Source organism: Budorcas taxicolor, chromosome 17, assembly GCF_023091745.1.
Source record: "Budorcas taxicolor isolate Tak-1 chromosome 17, Takin1.1, whole genome shotgun sequence".
Taxonomy (NCBI): Eukaryota; Metazoa; Chordata; class Mammalia; order Artiodactyla; family Bovidae; genus Budorcas; species Budorcas taxicolor.
Window position 1 is genome coordinate 57,119,815 of NC_068926.1, and position 24,496 is coordinate 57,144,310.

At 40.1% G+C, this 24,496-nt stretch overlaps 1 protein-coding gene across 3 annotated transcripts in view; it reads left to right on the forward strand.

Annotated features, from left to right (window-relative positions):
- TAOK3 (TAO kinase 3) overlaps window positions 1–20,197 on the forward strand; it is a 184,227-nt gene extending 164,030 nt beyond the window's left edge. For all 3 annotated transcript variants that reach the window (XM_052655171.1, XM_052655172.1, XM_052655173.1), the window contains 5 exons: window positions 324–527; window positions 8,471–8,710; window positions 10,079–10,291; window positions 18,272–18,454; window positions 19,470–20,197. In XM_052655171.1, coding sequence (XP_052511131.1) covers window positions 324–527; window positions 8,471–8,710; window positions 10,079–10,291; window positions 18,272–18,454; window positions 19,470–19,631 — 1,002 coding nt within the window. In that variant the 3' untranslated portion in view covers window positions 19,632–20,197. The remainder of the gene's footprint in view (window positions 1–323; window positions 528–8,470; window positions 8,711–10,078; window positions 10,292–18,271; window positions 18,455–19,469) is intronic.
- The last annotated feature ends 4,299 nt before the right edge of the window (window positions 20,198–24,496 follow it).

A 24,496-nucleotide genomic window follows, 5' to 3' on the forward strand; every position in this document is an offset into this window, starting at 1 on the left:
ATTGTATCCTTTGCCTTGCACAGCACCTGTTGCATGATAAGATCTCAGCAAGCATATATTGGTTAAATGAGGGAACCCATGATTTCTGAGCATGAGAAGACAGAGACATGAGAGCTAACATGTCTCCCTCTTGATTGATTGAAAAAAAAGGGAGAGGGACATATGGCAGGGGGGAGTGTTTTTTGCACCACCAAGCCTTTCTGACCTTACGTTCTCAATTGCTTTCAAAAATAATGTAATCTACACTGCAGTAAGCTACTATAGTTCCTTTTGCCTGATGAGCTTGGCTTTCTTTTTTTTTTTTGGTTTTTGGTTTTGTGAAGGAGATGAATGAGGACCATAGCACACCCAAGAAGGAAAAGCAGGAGCGGATATCTAAGCATAAAGAGAACTTGCAGCACACACAGGCTGAAGAGGAAGCCCACCTTCTCACTCAGCAGAGACTGTACTATGACAAAAACTGTCGTTTCTTCAAGCGGAAAATAATGATCAAGCGGCATGAAGTGGAGCAGCAGAATATTCGGGAGGTATGTATTTTGTCCATAACTATCGTCATTAACTTATGAAGACTGTAAGCTTTGTGAGTATCATGACTGTGTTTTGTCCATACCTATAGCTTTAACCTATACAGACTTCAGTGTGATGTCTGACACAAAGCAGATAGACAAAAGTGAAAGGGAATGAGTTTACCATTGATCAGAGAAAGCCTATTTACAGAACAAGGAATCAACTTTTTCCAAATAGAATTTTCTTGAACACCTATTATAAGCCAAATTCATGCAGTGGAGAATCAAAAGAAGTAGAATAGAGAATTTTTGCTTTTAGCCTGTTTGTCAAAGACTTGAGTTTTTGTGACTCTCTGTGAAACACTTAAAAGAACAGAATGGTGCTCTACAGTTAAGGTAATTCATTCAGTCATCCAGCACTTACAGAGTGCCTTCTTACTTACTGTGCTGGAGATGCCAGGGCTATTGAAACGCTATCCTCCCCACCTTCAGCTTTCTCTGAGGACGCGAGAAACAGACACGTAACACACTAATCACAGTGTAATATGTTGTCTACCATAGTAGACATAAATTCTGACAGGCGTATAGTCATGAAAGGGCTTGGAAGAGTCCGTGACTGAAGAGGAGTTGTGTGTTCTGGGTGTGTGGAGTGGAGTGTTAGATCAGGAACAGTTGGAAGCAGAATGGAGGGCCTAGATTCTTAAGGCAAGGCTTTTAGATTTCAGCCTGAAGTCAGTTGCATGGGTATGAGAGATGGTTTTTTTTTTAATTTATTTATTTTTAATTGAAGGATACTTGCTTTACAGTATTGAGTGAAGTAAGTCAAAATGAGAGAATTTTAAGCAGAGAAATGACAGTGAGAGTTTTTCTTTGTTTTGAAGAATGAATGCCTCAGCATTGAAGATAGCCTGGAGTGGTACAAGGCAAAATACAGTGAGGTCAGTAAGAATGCCTTTTCTCACCTGGAAGAAGCAGTGGGGATATAGATTAGATCTGAGTGACATTTCTAAAGCAGAACTGACAGTAATTCAAACCAAATGCTGTGAGAATTTCAGAAATAAGAGTCAAAAAATGAACGCAGAGTTTCTAATTTGGAAAATTGGACGAATATGATGTTATTCGCTGAGATGAGGAATACAGAATGTGAATTGGTTGCAGAGACAAAGTTCAGAAGGAAATCACTGTGACCTGGAATAATACAAGAAGCCCTCAAGTGAGCTAGCACATTGGTAAAATTATCAAAGTCAGATTAAAAACCCAGTGTTAGGCTGCAGGAGGGAAACCAGCCCTTCAGGCACATTTAATGAGAATGTGAATTGGTGTAAGCTTTTTGGAGAGCAGTATTCAAATGGGAAGAAAAAGAGCAAACTAAAATTTATTGAACACATAATCATGGGCCAGGCTCAGGCTGTTTATCTGTGTTATCTCATCTTATTGGAAGAGGGAGAAACTGAACATTTTTGAGCCAGGCAGTGAGTGATATGGCTAACATTCTGCTTTACAGAGATTAGCCCAGTTTGGTGGTGATGCACAGATTGATTAGAGCGTGCATGGTCAGTGGGAGCAGTATTACCCCGTGGGGAGTAAAAAGGGAGTTCTTGTGGAGGAGGAGTCTTAGATATTATAGTGACTTGTGGCCCTCTGAAGGGCTACAGTACATAAAAAAATATACAGTACATGTTTGTTATTAGCATTTCAGTGGTGAGGATAATCAGGGAAGGGTGGAGGCTAAAAAGGCCCTGATGGAAATAATGGGGGGAAAAGGTTGAGAAACATTGAATTTAGAGGGAAGAAACTAGAAGCAAAGAGATCCGGTGGTAGGAATAGGCTATAGACACAGATAGGGTGTTAGCTGGCGAAAGAGAGATGGGTTTGAAACATTTTGAAGTATAAAATAAGCTGGACTTGGTATACAAAAGGATATGAGAAAGAGATGAGGGTACAGGCAAAGTTATTTCTAGGATTTAAGAGCTGGGGAAATGTAGATTTGGGCAGAAACAGGGAAGCTTAGAGAGAGGTATTGGTAAGAAACTGGTTAATTCAATATAACATGTGTTGAGTTTGTTAGAAGGCTAAAAAATTCAAATCAAAAAGTCCAATAGCCAGTTAGAAACAAGGTATTTGGGATTCTTTCCATCTGGCAGTTATTATTTTTGTTCTAGTGTCACGTATTTGGAAGAAGTCTGAGATTAAGGGGCAGTTAGTGCCAATAAAAACTATAGAAGACAATTATTCCTCCAAATGATAGAAACTATATTCATTAGTATCAGATTCTAACCAACTGGGTGAAGAATAACTCTACAAGGGTTTAGTTCTGAAAAGTCTAGGTTTTCCTTTGTTTAGCCTTATTCTGGAGCCACCTTAGTGAAAATGTTCAGTTTTTTGTCTTCTATTTATAAAAGAACATTGAAAAATGACAAATGCAGAAAAACACTGAGTTGTGAAAGTGCTTGATAATCCCATCCCACCCATTTTCTACCCTGAGACAGTCACCATTAATTTGGCAGATATATTACCAGAGTTTTTTCAGATATGCATGTGTGTGTATATGTATATACAACTTATATATTATATATAACTTTAATCTTACAAAAATAAGATTATGTTAGTACCAGTGGGTTTATTTGATTTGCAAGCAATAGAAACAAACTGACTGACTTAGCATGGAAAGGAATTTATTGGAAGGATATGGGGTAGATGACAGAGCTGAAGACCCAAGCTGGAAAAGATGAAGAATCAAGCTGGGAAAGCAACTTTGTGACCTAAAGGACAAGAGCTAATTGACATTCCTCAAGACACTGCCATTTGGATGTACCTCCTCCAACCATGTTTCATCTTTGTATCATTAAGACTCAAATTCCTAGGAGAGATAGCACTTGATTGGGTAATGTGCTCATTCACTTACTCAGTAGTCTCTCTGATTTCCACATAGGGTGGAGTAGTTTCTGAAGCAAAAAGAGGAGCCTGTTAACAAAAAGAAGGGAAAATGGATACTGAACCTACAAAAATATCCAGTTTACTGTTTCATAACTCTTTTCCTTTTGTATTATTTTTCATTTACTATCTAAAACATATAACTCTGCTTCATTCTTTTTAATCATCAGTAGTATTTATTTTTTGGTATGGCTATAGAATAATTTATTTAATGGGGCACATTTCTGGGTATTTTGCTGGAGTTGTGCAATATCACTTTTTACATGTAAGCAAGTATTTTGTAGGATATAATATTCTCAGGAGGAGAATTTTTAGGTCAGAGTGTATATACCTGCATTTTTAATAGATATTGTCAAATTGCCCTCTAAGGATTTATAACTCCCACCAAGAAAAACTACTTGTTTTTCTCTACCTTTACCAAAACTGAAAATTAGCAATCCTCCCCTACCTGACACTTTTTTCCTTTTTGGTAGACTAAATTTTTTTTAGCCTGGCCACACAGCATGCAAGATCTTAGTTCCCCAATAAGAGATCAAACCCGTGCGCCCTGCAGTGAAAGTGTGGAGTCTTAACCACTGGACCTTCAGGGAAGTCCCCAGCATTCCTTTTTACTAATAAAAACATTTAAAAAGATCACCATAGGCTGAGTTGAGCCTCTTTTATTGTCACTACACGTCAGTGCTCATTGTTTCCTAACCAGTTATACAGCTAAGAACTGAAGCTAAGAAAACATTAAATGTCATAGGCTAACAACATCCCCACTTATATTTTGAATTCTCATTCTTACTCAGTGTCAGTGGGCATGAACACAAAATTTTTGAGTCAGATCAGATGCTTTTAAAGAAGTCAATAGTATGTCCATTGAAACTTAAATAGAATGCTTGGGTTGTGATTGGGGAAGGTTTGTTTGGGGGGTACACCCTAAATCCACATCTCAGAGAAGGTAGGTTCAAATAATGTGTACAGAAATGTGTTTTGTGGCCATGGTGTACTGTCATGGCCATATGTTGTATGTATGTTTCACCCCTAAGCTCACATCCAGCCTGTTGTGATGCTCAATGTATGTGATGTGGGCTGGGATAAAGGGAGCTGCCTGCCTCTCATCTTATACTCCCTCCAAGGTGTATATACATGGAGTGCACAGAATCACCTCTACCATGAAATTTGTTTTTGTATTTTTGCTCAACTAACCTTATTGAATTTATATAAGCTAGAATGTGGCCCTACTATATATATTTTATCATTTGTACAGATTAAGCAACCATTGCATCATGTCTAGCTAGAGCAGAGGGATTCTTCAGAATATTGTATTCCAGACTGAAACAGCATAAAACAGAAAAACGTAAGCCATTCTTTGGGACATTTTTAGTGGAAAATGTTGAAAAGCTAAAAACCTGAGTTTTAGCTTCAATTCTACTTTATAGAAATTAGGTAACCTTATGTTAGCCTTTCCATTCCCAAAAGCCTTACTATCATATATAAAAATGGTTAAATCCTAACAGTCTTACCACTGCATAAGGATTGCAGCTAGGATTGAGGAAGATATATAAAATCACTTTTAATAATTGAGAGCACACTACACATTATTACGTAGGTAGTAGCAATGGGCTCATAATAAGCTGAATAATGGTTTATTTCCCATAGTGTAAAATGTTATAGGCAGCTTAACATCTCTGCAACTCAGACATATGAATTAAAGGTAATTTCTATTACAATTGTAATAGAAAAAACCATTTCAGTATTATTTTTCTCTCACCTTTTAAATAGTTTATAGTATCTAGATTTGTTATTGTATGCCAGATATTCACTTCTGAATATAGAAAAATAGTAATGGCATGTTTATATATATTCTGAAGCATCTTCTTATGGTCTTTCCTTCCAACTTCACAAGACTGGTAATTCACGATGCATACTATTATCCTCACTTTACACCTGAGAAAACCAAAAAGTAGATTTGAAGTCTTACCAAATGCCATACATAGTGAGTCAGCGGGAAAGCTAAAACTGACTCACACCCTGAATTATTTTTCTACTGATACTCAAACTTTAGTATATATCAGAATTACCTGGGTGGCATGTTATCAAGTCCAGGTGATTCTGATGCAGGTATTCCAAGGACAACATCCTGAAGCATTCCATTAAACAGAGAAACATTTGTTTTCTTCTGAAAGTGCTGTTTGCTTTGTATCTTTTTCCCCCTGTGAATTTCTGAGCTCTGGACAGCTCAGACTCAGTTTGAACTTCTCCATTTAGGAAAATGTGTGAAATGTATAAATGACCAATACTGGGGCTCCTGGTACTCAAAGAGTGAAGATGATAGTGTTCTAGGAACAGAATCTTTAGCCATCCAAAAAGCTTTCCTTGGCTTTAGTCTCTGAGAGGCCCTCACCATCCTTTGGTGCCACCTAGGGGCCAGTTGCCTGGAAAATCCCATGGACAGAGGAGCCTGGAAGGCTACAGTCCAGGGGGTCGTGAAGAGTCGGACATGACTGAGCGACTTCACTTTCACTTTTCACTTTCATGCACTGGAGAGGGAAATGGCAACCCACTCCGGTGATCTTGCCTGGAGAATCCCAGGGACGGGAGCCTGGTGGGCTGCCGTCTATGGGGTCGCACAGAGTCGGACACAACTGATGTGACTTAGCAGCAGCAGCAGCAGGGGCCAGTTAGTGATTTTAAAAAGACATTTGATGGTCCAGGTAAGGAAGGAAAATAAAGGAAAAGAAAAACATGGGAGAGGATGTGGGGTGATGCTCTGGAGATGATCTTTTATTGTTTGTAACAAATGTAAATGGCATTTATACTCCAGGTATTTCCCCACTAGAAAATAAGCCCATGAGGGGAAGTACTTGTTCACTGGACCCTTCTTAGTGCCTAAAACAATGTCCAACACATAGGAAATGCTCAACAAATATCTGTTGAGTAAGTAAATGAATGACTAGCAACTTTGCTCCAGTAACAGATACTGTGCTGTTTAAAGGACTTCTCTTCAAGTGGATGGAAGGCCCAAGCACACAAGATATTTCTCAACCATGCCAGGGCACAAATATTAATGATATCTCTATGAAAATGATCTTGCATTTTCTCCATAGTGGATGCCATTGGAAAAGAGAGGTACCCTATTGTTCTGATATAAAGTTCAGCTCAAGGGCTTTCTCCTTTCCTTGCTCTTCTTAACTAGTAGTGATAACATTCTTTTTGGAAATCTTCTAGCAAATAATCTTCATCTCTTTTGTATCTCTTACCACTTCCAACCTTGCACTTTTGAAAAAAAAAAATAAACATAAAATTTATGTCCCTGTATTAATCAAGCTTCTTTTGTTTGCATCTTACTGAAATTTATTTGAGCTGGTTAAAACCAAAACCAGGGTATTTTCTACAGAAAGATAGGAATGTTTCATAAAGCCCAGTAGCAATAATATAGCTGGACCTACAAGGAGAGCTTAGAACCAGTCAGGAACTTGGGTATCAGTATATTTCCTGCCCTTATTTCTTCTTTGTTTATCATTCTTTTTGCTCTGAAGCTCAGCTTTATCTAATCCTTAGCCCTTGTAGCAGTAGGTGGCTACCACATATGTAATTCTTAATATGCCCCTCAATTCTAACCACACACACACAGATTAACTGTCCCTGAATCCAAATCCCCAAGAGAGAAGATAGACTGATTCAGTGTGCTGTGAGTTGAGCATATACTTTCAGAAGTGTCTATTACATTTCCCTGTTAGGGTGTTAGCAAGTTGGCCACCAAGTCATGGCTTAGTAAATATTTTTATGTACCCAGAGAACATGTTTCACAGCTTTGATACACTACCATTCAGGAAATATTCTTGAATTGGTGAATAAAAAAGTTTCACCCAACTTCCTCCTTCCTTTTTTTTTAATTCTAGTTTCCTTTCTTTCCCCCTTCAACAAAAGAGAAAGACATGAGTAAAACTGGGAGGAGCAGAATGATTAGCTCTAGAAATAACCAAACAGACTGTAATGGAAAAGATGAATGGGGAGAGATCTCATCTGCTTTTTCCCAGTGAGCACTGATCTCTGAGATTTTGAAAAATAGATAATTGGCCTACTTTTGATACATGCAAAAGCAGGGTATTTCCCCCAAAACTAGGAACATTGCAGACATGATCAGTTTAACAGAGCGATTCTCAACTCTGACTGCATATTAAATCTACCTGTCACTTTTCAGTTTTATGCATTGGAGGAGGAAATGGCAACCCACTCCAGTATTCTTGCCTGGAGAATCCCAGGGACGAGGGAGCCTGGTGGGCTGCCGTCTATGGAGTTGCACAGAGTCGGACACAACTGAAGTGACTTAGCAGCAGCAGCAGCAGAGAACTCTTAGGGGCTTCCCTGTTGACTCAGTGGTAAAGAATCCACCTGCCAAGCAGATGTGGGTTCAGTCCCTGGGTCAGGAAGATCCCTTGGAGAAGGAAATAGCAACCCACTCCAGTATTCTTGCCTGTGAAATTCTATGTACAGAGAGAGGAGCCTGGCAGGCTACAGTTCGTGGGGTCGCAAAGTGTTGGACACAACTTAGCAACTAAACAGTAGCAGAGAACTCTTAAAACTATCAATGTCAGGGTCACACTCCACTCGGTTTTCAGAATTTCAGGTTATGAGACTCAGGCATCTTTTGGTTTAAAAGCTTCCTCACATAATATAAATGGGCAGCCAGCTAGCCTAACTAAATAAACATTTATTTAGACCTATGCATAACACATCACCTAATTAAGGCTCTCCGCAGCTCTGTGAGGTAAGAAGGGGTCAGGCAGAATTAATCCCATTTTACAGGTAGAGTAGTTGTGGTGGCTCTGAAGATGCCCAAGTTGTAAGTGGTGGAACCACATACAGAATCTCAGTCTCCAGGGATTGTTCATCTAGTCTTATTAAGTCATGCTGCCAAACACTAATGGGCAATTAAGAGACAGTTAATAGTGCTGTTCCTTGCCATCCCTTACTGAGTGGTGACTTTCCTCCAGTTCATCTCCATTCATCTCTCTCCATGTACTTTTTGTTGCTAAATGCAGGAACTAAATAAAAAGAGGACACAGAAGGAGATGGAGCATGCCATGCTGATCCGGCACGATGAGTCCACCCGAGAGCTTGAGTACAGGCAGCTGCACACGTTACAGAAACTCCGCATGGATCTGATCCGGCTACAGCACCAGACTGAACTGGAAAACCAGCTGGAGTACAATAAAAGGCGAGAGAGGGAACTGCACAGAAAGCATGTCATGGAACTTCGGCAACAGCCAAAAAACTTAAAGGTGAGAAGAAATTCCCTGGTTTGTGTTCCAAAACACAGTTAGGCTATATCAGTGGTTCCTGCACATGGATGACTGTCAGAGTCACCTGGGCAACTCCATAAAATTGCACTTTTCAGGGCCCCTCGGCTACTGAATCAGAAGCACAAGAGTCTGGGTATAACAGACTCCTAAAGGGATGTTTCTGGGCCATGTGATACCTCCATTTTTTCTTTGTATCCATTATATACAACCTCTTTGACCCCCTTCATGACATTCTCTCTTTAAAATTATAACACATAAAATAACAGCAGTCCGTGGTTCTTATCCCAGGAAATGAGAAAGTTACCTGACAAAATATAGCAGATAAATTTTATCAGTAATGCCAGTCATATTATTGGTGTTAGTTACCTTGAGTGCTACTCTATTGAGAAAGGCTCCAAGGCCATATCCACACTTAGTAATAAAGAGTATAATTTATTAGTAACATCTGTCCTGGGCATGGGAATCAGCAGTGACATACCAAGCATTTATTTTACCTACATTAGAAATATGGAGCTCCTTTAGCCCTCACTACCTCCAGAGAATTTTAGCCGACTGCTCATTAACAAGCTATGTGGACTAAGCCATTGCTATATGTCAAGGAAGTCATTGTCAGTATTTTCAAAGATACAAGGTCAGCCTCAACCACACTGGCCATGCTTCTCTCTAGCCAGATGCTAGCTTGTCTAATTAGTGATCCTTGTCTTCCAGATTCCTCCACATGTTCATAAAGTGTACATGTGACTGTCAAGCAACGTAATGGAATGCCTTTTGGACTTACAATTAAAAACCCCACCTTATCTTTGCCAAAATGCATATTTGATGTTGCTATATGCAAGTAGTGGGAATGGATTGTGGTGTGAAGTGTAATCCAGTGTTGTCCTTTATTGATTTGTCAAGGAGACACAGAGCAGTGAGAGATGACTTATATGTTGCCATCCCCTTTCTTACTTGGAAATGGGGGAAAACAATTAAAAAGAGGTGAGGCAACAAGCAATAGAAGACACTGAAATTTTTGATTAGGAAACCACTGAAATAATGAACAAGCTTTTAACAAACCAAGCTTCACAGTATTCCACAATCTTCTTCGAGTTGTGATTTTGTAAAAATTCAGTTTTTAAATCTATTTGTAAATTCAAAACAACTTTTATTCAGACAATAAAACCAAAAGTATTGGTAGAGTTAACTCCTGTCTGTGACTTATGTATTATTTTCATTATCATTGGCTAGTAGTATCGGTCACTGCACCAAAAGACAGTTGGTCCCAGAACCTATACTGTTGGATGAGAATGGAAGACTTTCTGTGTTTACTGATGTCTTTCTTTTCCTTTTGTCACTTTTTCTATACAGGCCATGGAAATGCAAATTAAAAAACAGTTTCAGGACACTTGCAAAGTACAGACCAAACAGTATAAAGCACTCAAGAATCACCAGTTGGAAGTTACTCCAAAGAATGAGCACAAAACAATCTTAAAGACACTGAAAGATGAGCAGACAAGAAAACTTGCCATTTTGGCAGAGCAGTATGAACAGAGTATAAATGAAATGATGGCCTCTCAAGCGGTAAGTGGTTTAGGTTCAGTGCCACAGCTTCAAGAGCTTTAGGAATCAAGAAAATTCAAGATCCAGCCTTTTGGTCCCAGGATGATTCTTGTGCACATTTAAGATATTGGTATTTTTCCACCCAAAGAACTGAAGGAAATGACGACGCTGAATAAAGCCAAGCCAATGCGGATACTTGCTGGAGTGTGTTTTAAGAGATGGAATTCAAGGAATAATGCACTAAATGAGACCTGTGGCACATAGGTTCTTTGAGGGCACAGTGCAATAGATACCGCATGTAATAATATCATAATTTCATTCACCAAAGATTTCACAGCTAATGTCAGGCACAAATGAATGAGACACACAGACACATTCATTTGGTAAAATCTTATTAAGCACCTATGCTCAGCACTCTGCTGGGCTCAGAGATAAGAGTGATGAGCTAGAGAGATGATAGTGGTCCCTGTCCTCACACATCTGTCAGTCAAGTAAGAGGGTCAGATAATTAAGCAATGAAAATAAAACATAAAAGTGCTTTGAACTGGGAGGTGCCAGGATCTATGGGAGGGTAAGTAGGAACAACTAATCTGGTCTAGGAAAAGTGTCTCATCAGGAGCCAAGAAGCATGAAAGAATTTATTGATGCAAAGAGGTTACATGGAAAAGGGCCTACATAGACAGAGGCTCAAAGATAGAAAGTGTGCACTTGGGGAGTGAAAGAACTTTGGTATGAGCCCAAAAGTTCAAGGAGGAGGATTGTGGGAGCCCAAAATGGAGAAATCGTAACTTAGATCTTAGTGAACCAGGAATGGGAATTTGCCCAGTTATTCAGTGAAGGTTTCACAAGGAGATGACTCTTAAAAGAGTAATAGTTGGTGAAATGAGCAGAAATGGAAAAATTACTCCTGGCAGACAATACAGTATATGTAAAGATTCCAGGGCCTGAAAGAGGATGGTGCATTTGAGAAACGATGAGTAGTTGGTGGTAGGAGGATGACAGGCAGCTGGTGGATAGCCAGGGGTCAGAGCCTCAAAAGCCAGGAGTGTGGACATTCTATCAACAATGGAGAGCTGCTAAAAGGACTTGCCCAGTGGTCCAGTGGTTAAGACTGCACTTCCACTGCAGGGGGCATGGTTAGGGGACCAAGATCCTACATGAGTGCAGTGTGGCCAAATGAGAGAGAGAGCTACTGAAATCTATCTAAAGAAGGAAAGTGACAGGATCCAGTGTGGGCTGTAGAAAGATACTGGCCGTAAATGTGGCAAATGCCGGTAATGAGACCTGTTAGAAAGCTATTGTAATAGTCCAGGGGGAAAAAATGAAGCCCTGAACTAAGAACATGATAATGGAGATACTGAGGAGGGAGAGGAGGATTTGAGAAATATTTAGGAGGTAGAATAGAAAGAACTTAGGGACCAATTTGAGAGGTAGGTTTGATAATAGCGGAACTGGTCATCATTTTACCAAGAGAGAAAATCAGAAGGAGAAATGAGTTTGGGCGCCTTGAAGATAACTTGACCTGTTAACTGAGCTCTGTGGGTATCTAGGTGGAAAGGTGCAGAGATGGGAATCTTCAGTTCTAAAGGGTGTCAGGATTAACATCAAAAAGTTAATCATTGTTGACTTCCCTGGTGGTCCAGCGGTTAAGATTCCGCATTTCAAATGCAGGGGGCTCAGGTTTGATCCCTGGTTGAGTTTGATACCTAGGCGAGGAACTAAGATGCCACATGCCATGCATCATGGCCAAAAAGATTTTTAATTTAAAGTTTTTTAAATTTAAAAGACTTCCCTGGCCATCCAGTGGATAAGACTGTGCTTCTGAGGCAGGGGGCACGGGTTCAGTTCCTGATTGGGGAACTAAAATCACTGATGCCATGAGACACAGCTTTAAAAAAAGAGTCATTATTATATGGAGGCAGTTGTAGCTGTTGGGAATACCTGAGACCTCCAAGGGATAGAAGAAGGTGTTTAAAGAGGAAGAGGACTCAGAACAGAGTAGTGGGCACCAACATTTGAGGGCAAAGTAGAAGTTAGACCAAAGAAGACGAATAACCAGAATTGTGGAAGGGGAACCAAAAGGAGTGTCACAGAAGCCAGGACAAAGGTTTCTAGTTGATGAATTCAGATGTTTCAGAGAGACCAGGTGGACCCAGCAGTGGTTTTGTCCATTGCTTGTCACAGACAGTGGAGTGCTGGAAATGGGAAAAAGGGAATATAGAATGAGATAAAAAACTGTGAGACTGCTCTTCCCAGATTCTTGTCAGTGAAGGAAAGGCAAAATAGAGCTCTAGCTAAAGGAAGAAACAGTTCAAGGGGAACTTCTATTAATTGGAAAGGCTTAAACATGTCCTTAGTTGAGGATAGAAACCAGTGTAATTCATTCATCCATTCATCTAATAAGTAGTTATTGAATGCTTCTGCTGTGCCCCTGACATCCAGAAATAATGTGGTGAAAAAAACAGGTTGATAATGTCCTCATGGAATTTATGAAAGAGTGAAGAAAACAGATGTTGGAAAAGTCTACATGTAACAGCAGAACAAGTGCAGTGTGCCCACAGAGCGAAGCTAGTCTAGAGAGTCAGGAAAGGGCTCTCAGACAAAATGATTATTTAAGCCGAGGGGTAGGGAGCACATTCTAGGCAAAAGAAACTATTATACATTTGTAAAGATGGGAAAGACAGTGTCACTTTTAAAAAACTCAAAGTCCATTGTATTTGGAATATAGAGAACTAGGAGGCAACTAACACGAGAATAAGACTAGATCATGTATAGGCTGGTAAGCTTTCTTAAGAATTTTGATCTTATCCTAAAAGCATTGGGAAGCCATTAAAGAGCATTAAGGAGGAGACATGTCAGGTTTACATTTTTAAATGATAACTTAGGTGAAATGTGGAGAATGGCTTGGGAGATAGCGAGTGCAGGTATAAGGAGAGCATGTATAAAGTTGCTGCCTTTAACTGGGTGTGAAGGAATGGTGGCCAGACTAGAGAGGGAACAGGATGAAGCAGAAAGTGACTCAGTTTGAGAGCAAGGCAGGAGGTGGAACTAGAAGCATTTAGTAACAGATTGAATGTGGAGAGTGAGATATTAAGAATGACACCCAGTCTCTGGTTTGAATAAAATGGTAGATGATGATACCATTTATCTATATGGTCAAAAAATGAATCAGAAATTGGAAAAGTGGGAAGGAAACAATGATTGAAGTGAAGTCACTCAGTCATGTCCGACTCTTTGCAACCCCGTGGACTGTAGCCTACCAGGCTCCTCAATCCATGGAATTCTCCAGGCAGGAATACTGGAGTGGATTGCCATTTCCTTCTCTAGGGGATCTTCCCGACCTAGGGATTGAACCTGGGTCTCTCACGTTACAGGCAGACGCTTTACCATTTGAGCCGAAACAATGATTAGTTAGTATCATTAGGCTGGTGCAAAGTAATTACAGTTTCAGACCCTAAATTTTAAATCATTGTAACGAGGCTCAAACATATCTTTATTAATCAAAATAGGAACCATTATAATCAACACATTTTTACCAATAAGAAATAAGTTTGTTTATTCTTGTAGCATAAAAATCTGTGCTTCAGAATTAACTTTTGGAAAGCATTTTCTGCCACCTCCTGGTTATGGAAGCATTTTCCCTACAAAAAGTTGTCTAGATGCTTGAAGAAGTAGAAGTTGGTTGGCGAGAGGTCAGGTGAATATGGCAGATGAAGCAAAACTTCGTAGCCCAGTTCATTGAACTTTTGAAGCATTGGTTGTGCAACGTGCACTTGAGCATTGTTGTGGAGAAGAATTGGACCCTTTCTGTTGACCGATGCTGGTTGCAGGAGTTGCAGTTTTTGGTGCATCTCATCAGTTTGCTGAGCATACTTCTCAGATGTAATGGTTTCACCGGGATTCAGAAAGCTGTAGTGGATCAAGTGACAGCAGACCACCAAACACTCACTTTGACCTTTTTTGGTACAAGTTTGGTTTTGAGAAGTGCTTTGGCTTCTCAGTCCATCCATTGACCTGGTCATCACTGGTTGTCATATAAAATCCACTTTTCATTGCACATCTCAATTTCAATCAAGAAATTGTCATCGCTTGCACAGAATAAGAGAAGATGTCACTTCAAAACAATGATTTTTTTAAATTTTTGGTCAGCTCACGAGGCACCCATTTACCAAGTTTTTTCACCTTTCCAATTTGCTTTAAATGCTGAACGACCATAGAACAGTCAACACTGAGTTCTTGGGCAACTTCTCATGTGCTTATAAGATCAGCTTTTATGATCCTCTCAGTTGGTCATTATCAACTTCTGATGGCTGGCCTCTGTGCTTCTTATCTTCAAGCCTCTTGTTTACTTTGCAAAACTTCTTGAGTGACCACTGCACTGTATGTTCATTAGCAGTTCCTGGGCCAAATACATTGTTGATGTTGTGAGTTGTCTCCACTGTTTTATGACCCATTTTACACTCAAATAAGAAAATCACTTGAATTTGCTTTTTGTCTAACATCATTTCCATAGTCCAAAGTACATATAAAATAAACAGTAAGTAATAATTCATTAGCAAAAACCATAAATCAAGAAATGTGAATTAAAATGTATAACATAACCACATTTATTTAAGAACGTATTTCGATATCAAATGCAATGCAAAACCACAGTTACTTTTGCACCAACGTAATAGTCATGTTGAGGGACTTCCCTGGCAGTCCAGTGGTTAAGACTCTGCACATCCACTGCAGAGGGCGAGGGTTCGATCCCTGGTCAGGGAACTAAGATCCTGCATGCTGCATAGTGCAACCAGAAAAATACACACACACATATATGTGTGTGTGTGTGTGTACGTGTATATATATATGTGTGTGTGTGTGTGTGTGTGTGTATATATATATATATATATATATATATATATATTAGTCATGTTGAGCTTGAAGGCCTGGGAACCATCCAAATGAAGATATCTCGTATAGTGTGGATAAGCTAGCCTGGATCTCAGAAACGAAGTCTGAAATAGAGGTGTGGTTATGGGAATCATTTGCAGAAAGATGGTAATTGAAACCTTTGAGATAGATGAGACTCCTTAGGAAGGGAGGTTAGAGGAAGAAGACTCACAAAGCCCTAAGGAGCACCCACATTTAATGACCCAGTGAGGGGTAGAGAATAACTGGAAGAGGAGAGGAAGGGAGGAAAAACCAAGAGAGTGCGGTGTCTCAGAAGACAGGATAGAATCCAGGAAGGAAGGGGCAGCCCACAGTATCAAATGTTGCTGGGAGGCCAGGTAAGATAAGTGCCCCTTCAGGATGGTCAGAGATGAGATGTAAGATCAGGGCAAGGAGTGCATATAGGGGTTAAAGGTAAGAAGGAGAGAATTAGCAGTGGGGACACAAAGATTGGTGGAATTCCAATAAAGATTGGGTTTTGTTCCTATTTGTAATTCTCAGCATCTGCTACAATGCCTCGCATCCAACAAGTGCTTAATGGATGTTTGCTACATAAGATGAGAGAGAACAGGGTCAGGAATATAGGTTCATGATTGCCCTTGAATAAAAGAAGAGAAATAACCCTTCCTTCTGTGGCAGGGAGGAGATAAAAGTACAGATGATAAGTACAGCTTCCTTTACTACCCACTTACCATGTGCCAGGGACTGTTGTAAGTATTTTGTGTTATCTAATTTTTGTGAATCCCCTCTAACCTTTGAAGTAGTTACTTTTTTTAAACCCTGATTTACCTGTGAAGAAACTGAGATTTATTGAAGTTGTTACTTGCTTAGGGTAAAGATTAACAAACTTTCTGTAAAGGGGCAGATGGTAAATGTTTTAGGCTTTTGTGGACCACAGAGTCTCTGTCACAACTACTCAACTCTGCCATTGTCATACAAAAGCAGTCATAGATAGTCCAGCCATGAATGAGTGTGTCTGTTCCAGGAAAACTTCATTTACAGAAATAGGCAGCAAGCCAAATTTGCCCTTTGGGCCATAGTGTACCCACTCTTGACTTAGAGGGTCATTTACTGGTAAGTAGCTAATTAGTGGTGGAACTGCGATTTGAACACGTTTGGGGGGACCCTGTAAACCTGTATGCCTGGCCACTACTACATTATGCTGCTTCTGTGACATCCCTTTCTTGAATTTAACCCAGTAGAGGGAACAGACCTGATATTTACCTATACTTTTATAAAACTTCTTAATGGATTTGGTATGTGCAACTTTAAATACTGGAATATCCTCTGATTTCTAGACTGACACATTTTTAGAGTCAGAGCTGGTTAAGAGTAACATAGTTACTGACATTAATAATGGAATGCCAGAAATAAAAGAAGACAGGTGATTCAGTGGTCTGAATTGTCCAGAGAATGAGCCTCTGGCCAGTACTCATGACAGTTAGCCAAACCAGGTAGAAAACAATAGACTTCACTCCCTTTATTGGTAAGAAGCCTCCCATATCAAGAGGGAATCAAGAACAACCTCATCGGGAGCCATAAACCCTTTTGGCTTTACCTGAGCTTGTTGCTGCTACAGAGTAACCCTTCTTTGTGTCTAGTATCTCTTCTCCCTTCACTTGTCATTGGGAAAATGAGAAGAGTGGCATCCTCTAGTGGGTTTGAGTGAAAATTGGTTAGGATTAATTATTAGAAAGTACTTTGGAAATATAACTCCATTATTTATTTTGTGTTCCTTTGATAGAGTACACTTCTCCAAAAGTACAAAAGAAGACACTATAAAAATAGCTTTATAAAACTATTCTAATAACATTTCAAAAAGCCATAACTCAGTCAAGAGATTAAGAAATGTTGTTACTTGTCATAAATTATACAGAATAGGGAAGGCCGTTTAAGGTAGAAAGTAAATATCTTGGCTAAGCAGTCTGTATGGAAACGTGCCAATATACTCAGGGTAGACAGAACTGTCTAATTCAAGGGTTCTAATCTTATAGTTCCCAGCTGAACTGAGGGCCTGCTAAATCTAGACCAAACTAAACCTGGTGGGGCAGGAGGGCCATCATCCCTAAACACAGTCCTGCTAATGGCCCTAAATTTTTGACTGTACTTATTGAAAGGCTGGCGTTTCTGCTGCTTGCCTTGGCCCATTCCCCACACAGGATCAGTATCCTGATGAATAAATAATACAAAGTATGGGTGCTGCAGGGAGCAAGGGAAACTTTATCTAGATTTCACTACTTCAAACTGGAATATGCCCCTTAAGATTATCCAGGCTACCTTCTACGGGGAAGAGATTTTTGAACGACTTGAGTTTTTGATGGCTGGCCAGCAGGATAAAGTATAGCCAGCATTATAGGGACCAACTTTACTTGCTAGAACATAATGGTACTGTGGTATACTCCTCAAATGTTATGGAGATTGGGCTCTTTTTTCTTCTTCTTATTCTTAGAGCTAAGGATATCTAAATGTATGATGGTTTGGGGCTTAAAGATATCTAAATATGGAAATGGTTAGTCAAAATAATGATAGCAGCTGATGTTTACTGATCCTTTGGTAGACATCAAGAACTATGCCTAGAATTTTATATGAATTTTTTCATTTAATCCTCATACAAATCTTAGTAAGCAAGAAATATTATTGTTACTTGCTTGCGATGGAAAAAAAAGAGAGAGAGAGACTTGGAGAAATTAAGTAACTTACTAAGGTGACACACTTCAGTGAATAGTGAGGCTGGAATTCTAGCTCAGGAGTCTGCCTCTGAAAGCCTATAGGCTTAATCTCTGGAGTGTGGTGCTTTCCTGGCTAGTGTAGTTTTAAGAAAGCCAGATTTCCTTAAGAAAAGAATGTTTTTGCTTTCTTAAGAATGTTTTTTTTTTTTAAAGGAAGTGTTTTTAGAACTTGTAGCCCATCAGGCCAAATGTGCTATCTTTGATTTGTAACTCTGAATGTAGCCAGGGCATCTGTTTTCCTGAGGGGGCCAATTCAGTCCAGACAAGGAAGCATCCTCCTGTAGTCACCATGCACTGTAAGCTAGGAGCCAATCACAGTATGTGTCTTCTGTGCCCACAGTTACGGCTAGATGAGGCTCAAGAAGCAGAATGCCAGGCCTTGAGGCTACAGCTCCAGCAGGAAATGGAGCTACTCAATGCCTACCAGAGCAAAATCAAGATGCAAACAGAGGCACAACATGAACGTGAGCTCCAGAAGCTAGAGCAGAGGGTGTCTCTGCGCAGAGCACATCTTGAACAGAAGGTATGAGCTTGTTGCCAAGGGGTCCTGTACCACTGGATGGAGGTTGGGCGTGACCCTTGTTTGTGTAACCGGGGGTTAACAAGGTGCTGCTCCCTATGCACCTGCTTTGACCCTCATAGTGCCTGAGAGGTAGGCACAGTCCCCATTCCACAGGCAGGACGCTGAGGCTCAAAAGGCTTAGATTACATGTGTAAATCTGATCCCACAGCCTGAATTCTGTCTATTACTCTGCTCAGAAACCCTCCACCACAGTCTGAGGGCTGACACAGGTAACTAGGTAGCTGATTTGACACATATGAAAGGTACTATAAGTTGATAGCATGGCCACTGAATGGCCCAAAGAAGCCAAATGCAGATCTGGTTTTTGTTCTCAGCTGTTTCTAAACCAAAAGAAAGCACCAGCAGAGCTGTTAAAAAAAATCAAAATGAAGAGAGACTGATATTGCTATACTTAATGTTATCAGATTTTTAAATATTTATTGCTTTTAGATGTTACAAGGAATATGAAGTAGAAAAGATGCCATAAAGCATCTCAAAGCCATTAAGTGTGTATTTGCTTAACTAGTTATTTGGGGTTTCTTCTGGTAGTTCCCAGAGGTCAACGAGAAAGACTATTTTCCCAGCTCCTGATCTAGAACTAAATTGCTAATGACCCAGGGGGCTTTTGACTCTCTCTGGACAAGCTACATAATCTAATTGTGCTTGAGTGTCTTTTAGCTTCTCCGGAACCATCTCCTGCTGAGACAGGACACTGACCTAAATCAGCCCAGCTGCTTGACTTGCTAGCAGGGCAGTGCCAGCCCCAGGTGGCCCCAGACATTTTTATTCTTGTGAGCAACTTTTAAATATGATGGATGAGACACACAGCATCAATCACAGGACTCTCCCAGCCTGCCCCAGACTAGTTTAACACTTGGTTCCCATGTGTTTGTGTGTCATCTGTGTGCATCTCTGTGTATATGTATGCTGTTAGGGGCTCCTTTCCATTAAGAACTGCTCATTGTACTTATTTCAGATTGAAGAAGAGCTGGCTGCCCTTCAGAAGGAACGCAGCGAGAGAATAAAGTACCTATTGGAAAGGCAAGAGCGAGAGATTGAAACTTTTGACATGGAGAGCCTCAGAATGGGATTTGGGAATTTGGTTACATTAGATTTTCCTAAGGAGGACTATAGATGAGATTAAATTTTTTTGCCATTTACAAAAAAAAAAAAAAGAAAACAAAAAAATTCAGACCCTACAAAACCACATTCCCCATTTTAACGGGCGTTGCTCTCACTCTCTCTCTCTCTTACTCTTACTGACATCGTGTCGGACTAGTGCCTGTTTATTCTTACTCCATCAGGGGCCCCCTTCCTCCCCCCGTGTCAACTTTCAGTGCTGGCCAGAACTTGGCCATCTCTTCTATTCATAGTACATGTCACAGTATTGATGTGATTCAGAATGTTTCAGTGAAAACTTTGGAGACAGTTTTAACAAAACCAATAAACCAACAACAACAACAAAAAAGTGGATGTATATTGCTTTAAGCAATCACTCATTACCACCAATCTGTGAAAGTAAAGCAAAAAATAATAATAATAATAATAATAAATGCCAAGGGGGAGAGAGACACAATATCCGCAGCCTTACACCTTAACTAGCTGCTGCATTATTTTATTTTATTTTATTTTTTGGTATTTATTCATCAGGAATTAAAAAAAAAAAACAAAGTTTTATTAAAGATTGAAAATTTGATACATTTTACAGAAACTAATTGTGATGTACATATCAGTGGTGACATATTATTACTTTTTTGGGGAATGGGGTGGGTGGGTGGGGTGAAGAGATCTTGTGATTTTTAAGAACCTGCTGGCAAGAGTTTAACTTGTCTTCAGCATATTCTGATTGTATCATAATCATTTTCTGCTGTTGCAGAGGATGTGAATACACTTAAGGAGCTCACAGAATCCCAGTAGCACAAATTGGGCTTTGGCAAATCGTGTATTTTGTGTATAGAAGGAATTTAAGGAGAGGTATTACTTATTTTCATATTGTATTTTAACTGTTTCTCTGATCAAATTTTTTTACTTCCTCCTCTAGTCCTCCCCACCTCCCTCCTTTTCCAATTCAGTATTTGGAGTTCAACACTGTCTCTCAATCAGATCATCTTGATCTTTTTTCTTTATTTCCCTACCCCTCCCTAAATCCCATATCTTGGTCATAAATATTGCATTATTCACACTTTCAAACTGTGTATTTTCTTACAATAAAAAATGATGGAAAAAAAAAAGGCTTTACTTCTTTTGCATGCACTTTAAAAAAAAAAAAAAACATTTTTCAGGTTCCAAGGAAGAGCATGATAACTGTCAGAGCTTTTAATTATATTTGTAAATAAAAGTGTTCATCACATTGCCTTGCTGTGTTCTTGTAGCAGGAAGTTTCCTTTCTAGATTCGTCAGTTCCTAACGCAGGAGAGCGGCCCTCCAGAAACCATTCTCCATGGCCCCTCAGGAAGAGCCATTCAAGATTTTCAGGTAAAGCTGTGTCTTCAAGTTCTTCTACAGAGCTGAAGATGGTGTCACACTGTCTGATGTTGTCAGTTCACCTTTTTACTCTTAAGAATAGAAGGTGGCACATCACACACACACACACACACACACACACACACACACACACACACTGTGTGCTGAGAGAAGTTCAGTTCAGCATGCCAGGCTTCCCTGTCCATCACCAACTCCTGTAGCTTGCTCAAACTCATATCCATTGAGTCAGTGATGCCATCCAACCATCTCATTCTCTGTCATTCCCTTCTTCTCCCACTTTCAGTCTGTCCCAGCATCAGGGTCTTTTCAAATGAGTCAGTTCTTCGTATCAGGTGGCCAAAGTATTGGAGTTTCCGCTTCAGCATCAGTCCTTCCAGTGAATATTCAGGACTCATTTCTTTTAGGATGGACTGGTTGGATCTCCTTGCAGTCCAAGGGACTCTCAAGAGTCTTCTCCAACACCACAGTTCAAAAGCATCAATTCTTCAGTGCTCAGCCTTCTTCACAGTCCAACTCTCACATCCATACATGACTACTGGAAAAACCTTAGTCTTGACTACACGGACCTTTGTTGCCAAAGTAATCTCTCTGCTTTTAAATATGCTGTCTAGGTTGGTCATAGCTTTTCTTCCAAGGAGTGTCTTAATTTCACAGCTGCGATCACCATCTGCAGTGATTTTGGAGCCCCAAAAATAAAGTCATCCACTGTTTCCCCATCTATTTGTCATGAAGTGGTGGGACCAGATGCCATGATCTTAGTTTTATATAAGCCGGTTGACAATATACAGCTTTGATGTACTCTTTTCCCTATTTGGAACCAGTCTGTTGTTCCATGTCCAGTTTCAACTGTTGCTTCCTGACCTGCATATAGGTTTCTCAAGAGGCAAGTCAGGTGGTCTGGTATTCCCATCTCTTTCAGAATTTCCCATAGTTTGTTGTGATCCACACAGTCAAAGGCTTTGGCATAGTCAATAAAGCAGAAATAGATGTTTTCCTGGAACTCTCTTGCTTTTTCGATGATCCAGCAGATGTTGGTAATTTGATCTCTGGTTCCTCTGCCTTTTCTAAATCCAGCTTGAACATCTGGAAGTTCACGGTTCATGTATTGTTGAAGCCTGGCTTGGAGAATTTTGAGCATTACTTTACTAGCATGTGAGATGAGTGCAACTGTGCGGTAGTTTGAGCATTCGTTGACATTGCTTTTCTTTGGTATTAGAATGAAAACACCTTTTCCAGTCCTGTGGGCACTGTTGAGTTTTCCAAATTTGCTGCCATATTGAGTACAGCACTTTCACAGCAGCATCTATCAGGATTTGAAATAGCTCAGCTGGAATTCCATCACCTCCACTAGCTTTGTTCATAGTGATGCTTCCTAAGGCCTACTTGACTTCACATTCCAGGATATCTGGCTCTAGGTGAGTGATCACACCATCGTGATTATCTGGGTTGTGAAGATATTTTTGTACAGTTCTGTGTATTCTTGCCACCTCTTAATATCTTCTGCTTCTGTTAGGTCCATACCATTTTGTCCTTTATCAAGCCCATCTTTGCATGAAATGTTCCCTTGATATCTCTGATTTTCTTGAAGAGATCTCTAGTCTTTCCCATTCTATTGTTTTTCTCTATTTCTTTGCAGTGATCACTGAGGAAGGTTTTCTTATCTCTCCTTGCTATTCTTTGGAACTCTGCATTCAAATGGGTATATCTTTCCTTTTCTCCTTTGCTTTTCACTTCTTTTCACAGCTATTTGTAAGGCCTCCTCAGACAGCCATTTTGCTTTTTTGCATTTCTTTTTCTTGGGGATGGTCTTGATCCCTGTCTCTCAGAGAAGTGAGGCACCTTAAAAGCAGGCTATGAAGAAGACGTTATAAGCAAATTTTGAAATGATCCCACTGTAATAGTAGGTACCTCCTCCCCTCATAGTCAGCTTTTATTAGAATAATTTTATGCAGATGACAATGAGGGAGTAAAATATTAATATATAACTTCTAGGGTATGGTATTTTGGGGTCAAGACAGTCTCAGTAAGATTTCATATTCTTAGGGTTCTGAGCCCTGGTCATTGAGAAGTGATCTCTAGCATGAAGACTTAATCAATTTATTTATTTTTGGCTGTGCTGGGTCTTTGTTGCTGCACGTGAGCTTTCTCTAGTTTCAGCAAGCAAGGGCTACTCTTGATTGCGGTATGCAGGCTTCTTGCTGGGGTGGCTTTTGTTGTGGAACATGGGCTCTAAGATGCGTGGACTCAGTAGTTGTGACTCAGGGGCTTAGTTGCTCACCTGGAATTGAACCCATATCCGTTGCATTGTCAGGCAGATTGTTAACCAATGGGCCACCAGGGAAGTCCATCCTTTAATAATTAACATCCAGTGTCCTAAGCAGCTTAGGTCTTTAAAATTCCTATATTAGGTACATCAGAAAGTAATATTGGAAAAGGCTGTACTGCATTATGCTTACCATGTGATAGAACTCTATAAACATTTTGTAGATGAGAAAGTAAGCTCAGACCAGGGTAAATGGAGGCAATAGAGTCTGAATTGAGACCTGTCTGATTTCTGAACCCATACTCCTAAGTATAGTCACACTGCCATGCAAAGAGACATTAAACTTCCTGTAGTTTATTTCATCCATTTCTGTCTGTAGTGAAAACCAGCTAGCTAGCTTATGTAAAGGCCTTATGTCTGTGAGATTATAGATGCTGAGCTTTATAAAAATTCCCTCCCGAGTTTTATCAATGATATGTCCCAAGGTAGAGTTATCAGAAGGAATGTGGGTTTGTGATCCTAACACCTGGTACAGACTGTCTTCCAACTCCTTCTAGTGCCTTCAGTTCAGTTCAGTCGCTCAGTCGTGTCCAACTCTTTGCAACCCGATGAATCACAGCACGCCAGGCCTCCCTGTCTATCACCAACTCCCGGAGTTCACTCAGATTCACGTCCGTCGAGTCAGTGATGCCATCCAGCCATGTCATCCTCTGTCATCCCCTTCTCCTCCTGCCCCCAATCCCTCCCAGCATCAGAGTCTTTTCCAATGAGTCAACTCTTCGCATGAGGTGGCCAAAGTACTGGAGTTTCAGCTTTAGCATCATTCCTTCCAAAGAAATACCAGGGCTGATCTCCTTCAGAATGGACTGGTTGGATCTCCTTGCAGTCCGAGGGACTCTCAAGAGTCTTCTCCAACACCACAGTTCAAAAGCGTCAATTCTAGTACCTTAAGCAGTAAGAATAGACAGGGACCAGAATAGTAGCTAGAAAAGGTATAAAAGTACTGGAGACGGGAGCAGAGAGCCAGTGTCTGGTATTATTCCAGCATATACTAAACTCCCCTGAGTTAATTATTATAGGTTTGTCATAAATATTATAAGGGCTGCTTCCCTTTGGTTTGAAACTATTCACTGAATATTTACTGAGTACCTTGTATGTCAGGTAAAATGCCAGATGCTTATGCTCTGTCAATGTATCTTAACCTTAAAGATCCTCACCCAAATGGAGCTTACATTAGAGGTAGGAGGAAAATGTTG